The sequence below is a fragment of the Centruroides sculpturatus genome, unplaced genomic scaffold, assembly GCF_000671375.1.
Source record: "Centruroides sculpturatus isolate CEXI.00-Female unplaced genomic scaffold, Cexi_2.0 scaffold1468, whole genome shotgun sequence".
Lineage (NCBI taxonomy): Eukaryota > Metazoa > Arthropoda > Arachnida > Scorpiones > Buthidae > Centruroides > Centruroides sculpturatus.
Window position 1 is genome coordinate 145,825 of NW_019386140.1, and position 11,385 is coordinate 157,209.

The following is an 11,385-nucleotide window of genomic DNA, read 5'->3' on the forward strand; positions in this document are numbered from 1 at the left end:
GCGGGGGAGAGGGAGAGGATTTAGTCTTCATCGAGTACTTAGGTGTATTAAATTAATAACATTTCAGACATTGTTATAAATATTTTTATCTATTTCGATTTTAAAAATGTTCGAACCGTTTTAAATTCGAATTTGTTATTGCATATTGGTTCGATTATAGAACGATTGTAAATGTTCCAGAAAATTGATCAAATTGAAAATAGTTCGTTTGATTCTCGGCAATTCTCATCATTCTCAGCGGTAGGTGTTATATAACAATTACTATGGTTGTTGAAATACTGAATATAAATGGGGTTTGCTTGCAAAATCCGCTCGGGCAAAGCCGCGAGTAAGAGGCTAGTTCTAAATAAAACGAGCAATTATTTATTGTGACATCGTCACAATAAATAATTGCTCGTTTTATTTAGAATTATTGCAATTTTTAATCATATTTTTATTTTATTTTATTTAAAATATATGCTCAAATTAATACTGCAGGGGCTTGCTCCTGTACATCTTACCTTGCTCTTATCATCATAACTTTCCTTTAACAATAGAGTCGTATGGTCTTCTATTAACTGCTTTCAGGGGAAATTTTTGAATTGAAACAACATGATTTCCAGTTTGCATTGGAAGTTTATATACAGTTAATCAAGACTTCCAGCCCCTAAGCTTTCCATGTTTAGTCTCGTCTTTCATCTATCTAACTCCGTTCTCGAGATTAAGGAAAGACAGATGGACGGATGACGGATGGATGACGTTGAGCATTTATGTCTACAATTTTTTCAAATTACAGTACAGCCCAATTACAGAAGATAATAGAAGTTATTTTGTCTTACTGTATAATCTGAGTAAAGCATTATGAAGAAATGGAAGGAATTCATAAAATTATACAATGTTCTCTTAATTTTTATATACTCGTATCTTACTAAACAAATTAAATCTTTTAATCTCAATTGAAATTTGCATTCGCTTTTCTAACGATTATAATTTTTACAACTTTTGTAAGTCATTTCTAAAATTTAATCCTTAATTATAACGTAACTACATTCTATTTAAAATAAAAATAGCCTTAATATAATTAATCTTTCTATCCTATTGAACATTTTTGTAGTGGTATAAAACTGCAACAGATTTTTATAATTTTGTATTTACAATCTTTCAAACAAATCTTTTCAAAATGGTATTTAAATATTTTTTTAAAAAGTATTAGTTATAGAAATACTTTTGAGAAGTCAGAATTGTAAAATTTTACTCAAATTTTTAGTTTAAAAAAATTCCTATTAACAATGCGCATTAATTTGTTCAATTCTGAAAGCATAAAATCTGTAATCTTTTTGGTATGTATAATAAGAAATAAATATTGAAATAATTTCATTTGAAAATATTTCTTAAAATCCGAAGATACTAAAAATATAAATATAAAGAGAATATAAAATGGAAAAGTCATATGATATGCTTATTTATTTTAAAAATATACATAAATGTAGTACTTAAAATTTTAATGAAGTAGCTTCATTATAAACTTCAATATTGTTTCATTTGCACAATAATGAAAATGTATATAAAATATTTTTATGAAATGTTATGCTTATTCCATAGGAATTTACATTGAATTGTGCATTGTTTAAAATTTATAAACATAATAAATATTATGAACATAAAAAATTAAGGAATATAAGTAAGCTCTGCTTAGCAACAATAATGAAATACTATGCTAAGTGACAAAATAGAATTGGAAGAAATTGTGCACTAAGCATAGTTAAGCTTATAATGTTGAACCAAGATTAATCAGTTGGCCTCGGCTCCGAAGATTTTTCCGTGAATTCTTCAGCATGTTTTAGAAATTTGTTTTTATTTTGAATATATTCTTCGGCTAGATCAGCCCTTAATGGATGTTCTGGTTCAGGCTCATCAATCAGTTGCAACAACGAATAAATCACTAGATAATAAATATAATTAATACTGAAAAATATTTACTTTTATATAAATTTTCTAATTTTGATATATATTATAATAAAAAATAATAAGAAAATTAAAATAATATACAAAAAACCAAAAACTCAAATATCACCTTGATCAGTTCTGGTTGCAGGTTTCCAATGTTCGGGGCTAATAATAGGTAGGCAAACTTGCCCATTTTCATCAATATTTGGATGATAAATTTGTGTTAAAAAAGTAATTTTTGGAGGTTTAAAAGGATATTCTGCAGGAAAAGATATTTCAATTCGAAACGCTCCTTTATTATAAGGAGGTTGATCCTAAAAGTAAATAATTGTATACATATATCGATGTAATAGTTATATTTCAAATAAATATTAAAATGCCAAATATTCATATTCAATATTAAATTAAATAATTTATAGCGTTTGATTTTTTATTGTTTTTGGAAATTAAAGCTTACAGGTACGATTAATCCTTGCCAAACAAGAATATTATCATCATCGGGTTCGATATTGGTAAAAGTTTTCATTCCAGAGTTTTGTAAATCAGTTAATTCCTGAAAAAATTAAAATTAATTAATTAAGTTAACTCAATTTATCTTAATTAAGAATGTTTTTGTAATACTATTACCGATTGAGATTTAAAAGAAATTTGTTGATTATTGATTATTTGCAAGGAATNTCTAATATAATAACATTTCAAGACATATGGAAGACATTTCCTTGAAATAAAATTATCACCATAATGGCTCTTTTGGTACTATAAACAACAAACATTTTATTTCTACGAGACACTCATGCTACACAAAGACTTTAGCAATGCAGGAAATACTATTCAATGTGGTTCCATTTGAAGGTGTAAAACCTGAAGATGTGAACAATGTTCAACAGTCAACCGTAATTACTTGTTTATGATGCTTCTCGTATACAGTATAGTGTCCTCAATAAATACTTTTTAAATGTCTCATAACCAGAAATTACACGAATAAACATCCAGAGAATGAAGTGGCCAGGTAGCAAGACTACTCACACTATTATCAGTAAAATGTTGTTGCAGAAAGTATTCTTTTTGCCCGTGGGCACTATAATTTTCTTTTAATCAAGTCCGTCGTGAGTTTTGCTAGGTCCACAATGGAGCTGTAGGTAATAATATCCTGTCACATCTGTAATACATTGACTACCAAAAATTTCCTGAGATTTTTCAACCTGTTAGAACTCCTTGGCGGATCGCCCACATGCCGCGATGCCGTTCACCAATAAAATCAAACTAAACCAAGCCACCACCAGTTTGTGTAACCCTCCCAACTGTGCAACCAGGAGATGAGGCTTCATGCTATTTATGTTAGTCAACAGTGTGGTTCAGCAAAAAAATGGGATTCATCACTTCCAGAGCCGTAACTAGGATTTTGGACGCCAATGGCCAAGAATAAAAATGGCGCATTTTTAATTTTTATTATTAAAAAAATAATAATTTTATTCTAAAAAATGCTATTGTAAAAATTTATCTAATGACATTTAAATACTATATAAATAAACATATAAATTTTTTTTTTGTTATTAATTTCGAATACATATTATTTCGAAAGCTTCTCGTTGGCACCTTTATAAAATCGGCGCCTATGGCTGGGGCTACATTGGCCATACCCTAGTTACGGCTCTGGCCACTTCATACGACCTTCTTCCACATGCCCAAGGTAATTCCGAAAAATCGGGGCAAACCTCTCGACATTCAAAACATGCGAAATATCTCCTTGCTGTCAATCTTGGGGAAAATCTTAGATAGGTCCCTTTTTAATCGCATTTATTGGTTTTGGGAGTCCAGAGGACTGTTCCATGAAGCCCAATATGGTTTCCGGTGCCAGCATGGAGCTGTTGACGCATTGATAGAGTTAGTTGGGCACATCAAACATCTACTACGAAGCTACAAGTTTGTCTTCCGCCTCAGCCTAGATCTGAGTAATGCATTCAATTCGGCCTGGTGGCCGCAAATTTTACGCAGATTACATGAGTGCAGTTGTACGGCTAACTTATTCCATCTTGCTGCTAATTACTTTGAGGATAGAGAAGCAATTATCTCTCTGGGGCATCTTCAATTTACACGTAAGCTACAATGCGGCTGTCCACAGGGGTCTGTTTGTGGGCCCCTGTTCTGGGATATTTTATTCGATAACTTCTTCCGTACCGACTTCGGTTACCAATGTCGTGTTTATGCATATGCAGACGATGCCTTTGTGGTTTTCCCTGCCCCATCAAGAAACTACATAGAAAGGACAGCTTTGAGGCAGCTAATGCCATATATGATTGCCTGTTTTTATCAACTATCTCATATACATCTGTTGTTTGGAGCGCTGCTGCCTCTCAATCTCATAACCATCGGCGTCTGAGGTCTGCACAGAGGATTGCCTTATTACGACTTATCAGGTGCTATTCCACTGTTTCAAATGCAGCCCTCCCTGTGGTGGCTGGGAAGCTCCCCATCCTCCAATTTCTCCAATTTAATTAATAGCAAACGTTTCTGTATCTCTAGGGGCAGGGATGTTGATATTAACGGAACCATCTTTAATGCCACAATGTTTGAATTAGACAGGCCTGTATCTATACTCCCACATCCTGCCTTAAGGAAGGAACTCTCTCCTCGTGTTACCTATACAGAGATTGAAGCTTTTACAGATGGATTGAAGTCAACGGATGGCACGGCAAGTGCCTTTGTGATCTTTTAGGCTAGTGAATAGGTTTACAGTGATTCCTTTGCTCTACACCCGGAACGCTCTCTCTTCCAAGCTGAGATCTTCGCTGTATTTATGGCAATCAACTGGCGCAACTCTAACGTTGTGAAAAAACTGATAAACATCTTCACAGACAATGCTGCGACTGTTGCTGCTTTGGAGAATAAAGATAATACTCATCCTCTTGCGAACGACATCTTCGATTCAGCTTCTACGTGTTTTAACAAGTATGCCATTAATTGGATCAAAGGACACAGCGGCATTCAGGGTAATGAACGGGCTGACTTTCTGGCGCGAAACGTAACGCCTAATCCTGATATGCCTCCTGCCTACAATCGCATTCCTAAGTCAAGACTTAAATACCTTATCTGGGACAATGCTTTGGAAACCTGGCAACTGGATTGAGACAAGATCCCACAACAACACATAACAAGACGTTTTATCCCAAAGGTCAAGGAACGCATTCATAGCAAATGGATTCAACTGACACATGATTTAGTCCAATCTTTGACAGAACACGGGCGCTTTCGTGTTTACCTGAAAAGGTTTCACCACTCTAATTCTGACTGCTGTCAGCTGTGTGGGGTGCGGGACGGTGTCATGCACTATTTATACAACTGTCCTATGCTGAATGACATTAATGTACACAATTCACACGTGGTCCCGGCCGCTGTGATCTTCTGGTGAATGTTTGTGCATGATCCATCCACTCGTGGTATACCCTGGACATCATATTACAAGAACAACCTACGAATGCAGCTGTTTCGAAAATATTGGCACCCATCTCGGGGCCCTAACAATCTGTCGTCACTCAAATAGCCCGTTTGACCATGACTAACAAGTATTGTCGTCTACTATGCAAGTGCAATTGTGACCTAACAATTACAAAACATCCCTCTACATTTAATGGTACTGGCATGATGTTCCTAATGCAGTGATCGTTCAGTGTATTTATAAAATAATGAAACTTTTATTTGCTTATTTACTCAAGACAATTGACAACTTAGGGAAAGTTTTCAAATGCAGTTGATAATTTGCAATGTTGAAAAAAGTTGAAAAAAAATTGAGAACTTGTGTTGTTCTTCGGTGTAAGTTCTTATGAGAGCGAAATTCTCGAAATGCAGCCACAACATTACAGTTATTTTCATAGAATAGCTTTACCAGAAAAGCTTAAATGTAGACAACATAGCCAAGAAGAATGATATGCAACAACTGTGGTCACTTTTATATTTAGAACGTCTCTGCAACGCAAAGAAAACTTTTTCGTTAGCTGCAGCATGTTGGCAAGTTTTTATACTATTATTCACGCAAATATTTTAATGGAGTAGTAAATTTTGAATTGTGCCGTCCCGATTCCCGGATTTGGAGTTCGTCAGAAAAATCACCTTACGACAGTTTTATCTCAGTCAGGTCCATTTATTCTACAATTATTTACAACAATATATGTAAGTTCGCCGACTTCTAGGGGGAATCGTTAATCCCGCGTCAGGATGATCTAGGGTCGTTCGCGTGTGGGTGTGGCGGAGGAGACACAGATGACAAGAACCTCACAAAACCCGTTTATTTTAAACGTAAAATTAAACTTACACTATGGAACAAAAATGTTCTTTATACAATTGGAGGTTCGAATTGTCGATGATGTTTCTAATGTTGCTCGAAAGAAGGCCCCGGGCAACGGCAGGTGTGGAGATTCGTCAGTCGGTGTCGGCGGTCTGAGTCCATAGTCACAGGTTACAAGTTGGGCACAACAGACGGAAAACTGCTTTTTCGCGTTGACTAACCGTGTGCAAGAGTACAGTTTTCGGAAAGTCAGTCTGTCCTTGAATATCGGGGATTATATCAATCTCCGTTCTTTGTTTTGTTTTCTTCTGATTGGCTCCACGTCCCTTTTTTCTCGTTCTCCGATTGGTCTCTCGTCTGTCTCTAAGCGAAAGACGATTCCTGTTCGAGTTACCAGAAAGATCCGCTTCGAAGAATCTACTCGACACCATCCGTTACACTGAATGCAAAATGTTGATGGAACTTTGAAATTTTGGCTCATATTTTCCACCATTGTTGTTTAGTCTGTGACGTTTTTGAAATTTAACGATTCGAGGCAATGTCCCTTTTCGTCATTAACCTTTCCCCTTTTCAAAATTTCTGTTCTAATTATTTGTATATGAGCGACTTGTCAAAGGTCGTTTGTTAACAATTATTAATCATTTATAATTATTGCGTTCTGTTTACATCGATAGCGTTTTTTTTCTCTCGTCGCGGTTTCATTTGACTAGAAGAACTAATTCGATCTTTGATCGGTTTTTAACAATAGACGATTTTTTTTCTAGTTTCGTTTTAATAAATTTCTAATAATAAATGTTTAATTTCAACCCGTTTTTGGAACCTCACTTATATACAACAATAATTCTGGATGGATAAGATTCAACATAGTCTTTTTCCTTTTCCTTTATTCCCTATTTCGATCAGTGAAGTTCCTTTTTATCCAACTTCTAGATTCCTCGACCGTCCAATCCAAAGTTGGCTCAGTAGCTTTTCTTTGGGTCTGCCTCGGTTGGCACACCTGACTCAATTGTCATAGTGACTCACGCTAACTGACCCAACTCCGGAAAAACGGATTCCTTCAAGTGGAAACCTAAATCTCTGTGTATCCTCTCGTTAGGCCTTCTTGATAAGCGTTATTTCTTTGATGAATTATTTATGCGTCCCTATTCGCATTACTCGGAACATGTCCTGTTTGTCCTCCTATTTACGGATTGTGTCTGACGAAAATTTTTTTTCTATTGTTTTGTTTTTAGGATTTTATAAATTAAAGAGAGTTTATTTTATAATTTAACAATTTTAAGAAATTGTGCAAAAATCTTTTATAATAAAGCATCTTTCATAGGTGCCTATTTTGCATTGAATTTTATTATCGTTTTATATACCGGTATACAGTATTTATATAAGCGTATATATATACAGTAGACTATATTTTTTGCACTATGATTAATTTTTGTATAATATGTTTTTATATTGTCTACTTTTTTATTTATTTTTTTGTTGTTTGCTTATTTGTGTTTTAATGCGATTTCTTTTGTATTGTTTTTCACAGGAGTTATTATAATGAGGCATCGTCAATTTTACTTAATGTATTCAAAATAAAAATAAACAAATGATCGTCTATTTATTTATAAGCAATATTTGTATTTTGCATATGATATCTATCAATCATTTAAACTAATTTAGAAAATGTAATTGAGTTATTGGTAATTATATCGAAATTTTGTTGAATCAGAAATGCAATGACTACAACTTAAATCAAGTTGATTGAAATCAAGTTAACTTGGAATTTATTTTGTACATTTAGGCACTTGGTCAATATCACCAGACATATCTATCATTTTAATAAGAAATAATACATTCCAAAAACTACGTTTAAATAAAGCTACCTTGATCAGTTCTAGTTGCAGGTTTCCAATGTTCGGGGCTAATAATAGGTAGGCAAACTTGCCCNATGGCGACGTCGAACGGTGCACACTCGGTAAGTAATCCTACAATTTTTTGTTTATAGCATAGTTTATACGGATTATTCCCAAAAAAATCATACGTGTTTTGGAAATGTTAAGTCGAATTAGTCTAGAATCGATTAATTTTATGGAAGAAAACCTTTCAAATAGCCGTAGTCCGTAAACTGCACACGTGTCGGACTGTGATTGGCTCACGTATTTAAGGATTCCTACAACGCGAAATTCGTATAACGAGGAACGTATCTCCGCGTTATAGGGCGTCTACTGTATTTAATTATAATTTTCTTTAAAAGTATATTCATACAATTGAAGAATATTTTGTACCAGGTATGCACAGTACCAGTACATCCACCACACATTTTATTTCACCGAGTAAGTTTTTATTATTTTATTTTTAATTGTAGCCCTTATATCGTGGCTAGCGATTCGGAACGTAATTGTAATATTAAAAATGCATTTAGAGAAGTCTACGGTTTTTACTGGCTTATCGAATAAACGATACGAATGGACCCTAGACTATCGCTGACGCGCAATTGACTGATTGCCCCTGGATGTCGGCTTCTTACAGCTTCCCTATCATCAAATGTCACGGCACGCCACTGTTATATACATCCTTAAAGCGATATCTACTTCTACTATGCTGATACCGATCGTTAAAAGTAATATTTTCACTATTATGAAGAATAACTGAATCAATTAAATTTTCAATATGCAACTGTGTTTTAAGTAGCAAATACAGAAAAAGCAGAAACAACTTATCTCCTTAAAATGATTAGTAAATAATAAGCTTGAGTAATTTTACAATATTTCGTTTTAATGTCTTGAAATATTTTATGAAAAACTTTTAATATTATCGCTTTTTTTAAATAAAGTAAATTATGATATCTATTTTCCGAATTGGCACACGAAAATGTTTTCCATAATTAAAAAAGCCATTTCAATTGTAGATTAATTACAGGAGACAGTTCTAACATATAACGTAAATTGTTTCATATGAAATGTATCTTATCATTAGCAAGTTCTTCAAATACTGTATTCGATTTTATAAACTAGAATAAAATAAACTCTGAAATCTGGCATATCTGCTTTTATTTATTTATTGTAATAAATAAACAAAATATTTAACTATGTAACAAATAATTTTTTAAATAAATTTTCATGTCTGATATGCGTGTGTATATATAACATTTTCATGAAATGTTAAGCTTATTCCATATATATTTACACAGAATTTTGCCAAGTCAAAAAGCATGACACAAACATTATATGAAATAGAGTATAAAAATATTAACAAATATAAATAATTTTGCAACAACAATTAGATATTTATGCAATGTGCATAATAAAATATTTTGTGTAGAATACAATTGAGCTGTAATGCCTGATTTGAAATTAATCAACTGGCCTTGGTTCTGAAAATTTTTCAGTAAATTCTTCAGCATGTTCTAGAAATATATCTTTGTTTTGATTATATTCTTCGGCCAGATCGGCTCTTAACGGATGTTCCGGTTCAGGCTCGTTGATAAGTTGCAATAAAGAATAAATCACTAGAAAATTGAAAAAAAAAAAAAAAAAATACGAGAATTTGATTTTTCATGTATCTTCTAGTTTTAATTGAAATCTTTAATAAGAAATAATACATTCCAAAAACTACGTTTAAATAAAGCTACCTTGATCAGTTCTAGTTGCAGGTTTCCAATGTTCGGGGCTAATAATAGGTAGGCAAACTTGTCCATTTTCGTCAATATTTGGATGATATATCTGTGTTAGAAAAGTAATTTTCGGAGGTTTGAAAGGGTATTCTGCAGGAAAAGATATTTCAATGCGAAATGCTCCTTTATTATATGGAGGTTCATCCTGAAAACAAAAATAATTATAATAATAATTCTGAAATAATTCTGTAATAATTATACTTTAAAATATAAATTAAATGTTCGCCTCTTTAAGAATCAAACTTTAGTTTGTCCTTATGGAATCAAAACAATATTCCATTTCATTATCTAGGCAATTACATTTAAGAAATATCGAATATCATGATTCCGAAATCAAAAAAAAAAACTATAAAAAAAAAACAACTTACAGGTACAACTAATCCTTGCCAAACAAGAATATTATCATCTTCGGGCTCTATATTAGTAAATGTTTTCATTCCAGACTTTTGTAAATCTGCTAATTCCTATTAAAATTTAAATTGATTTCTATATTTATAGTTAACAATATTTCTATAGAAACGCCGAAAATCAAATTTTATAGGTATAAACTATTTCGTAGTTAAAAAAATTATTAATATTAATAATACTTTTAATAAATAGTAATAATAATATTAATTAATACTCTCATATTTTTATAGTTAACTATAAAAGTATGAGAGGATGAAATAAATATAGTTTTCGAACGAAAAATGTGATCGATGTTGTAGTTTTTCAATACTATCAGAAGTTAATAAATTACAACTTNAGTATTTTGGTCGAAATTAAAGTATTGATTGTAAATTTAATTTCGGGTTTTTTTAATTCTGAACGGTCCTTTCTTAACTCTAATAAGCGTCCTCCAGTAGCAGAGTGCATAAAACTACCAAACTCTGGTAGTTAGTTAGTCGTGGGTTGGGGCATGTCAAACGGCTGATCAAGTAGAGTTTTCTGGGTTTTCTTCACCTAAATAGGGTCCAACTTTCCATAAAAGTTTCCCTGGGATGCATTCTCCTTGTCAGATCACTCACATGTCGCATTGTTGTGACTAAGTACACTAAACTAATTCTAACGAGCGATTATTTATTGTGGCATCGTCACAATGTCGGACTGTAACTTTTCGTCACAATGTTCTCGATTCTTTTAGTGGTGTCTTGTCTCTGTACGTCATATTTTTTCTGTTAGCAATAGAGTCGTGTTGGTTATCTATCTAGCTCCGTTCAGAAGAGAATTTTCGAATCGAAGTAATGTGACTTCCAGTTTGGAACGGAAGTCATGTTACTTCGATTAGTTACTTCGTATATACTTCGTAAATATATGAAGTAACTAATCGAAGTCGAGACCAGATGTGGGCTTCCACATCTGGTCGCGACTTTCATCTATCTAACTCCTTCCATAATCTCAAGGAGGCAGACACAGAGAACGACAATCGAAATTTGTAGAACTACAATTTTTTCAAATTGCAGCACAATAATTTTTCTATAAACGCAATATTCACGAGAACATACTTCCCACATAGTTTATACAATCTGTTGCGAAAATTTAA

The 11,385-nt window shown here is 33.0% G+C and overlaps 2 protein-coding genes across 2 annotated transcripts in view; both read right to left on the minus strand.

Moving 5' to 3' along the window:
• Positions 1-839, minus strand: part of LOC111613772 (ubiquitin-conjugating enzyme E2 L3-like) — a 10,674-nt gene extending 9,835 nt beyond the window's left edge. The window contains exon 1 of the mRNA XM_023355118.1: positions 819-839. Coding sequence (XP_023210886.1) covers positions 819-839 — 21 coding nt within the window. The remainder of the gene's footprint in view (positions 1-818) is intronic.
• A 927-nt stretch (positions 840-1,766) lies between these two features.
• Positions 1,767-10,365, minus strand: LOC111613773 (ubiquitin-conjugating enzyme E2 L3-like). The gene is made up of 6 exons (XM_023355119.1): positions 10,232-10,365; positions 9,822-10,008; positions 9,553-9,698; positions 2,384-2,485; positions 2,054-2,240; positions 1,767-1,921 (listed from the first exon to the last, which is right to left on the minus strand). The coding sequence occupies exons 1-6, from the start codon at positions 10,298-10,300 to the stop codon at positions 1,767-1,769; spliced, it is 846 nt and encodes a 281-aa protein (XP_023210887.1). The 5' UTR covers positions 10,301-10,365.
• Positions 10,366-11,385: the final 1,020 nt, after the last annotated feature.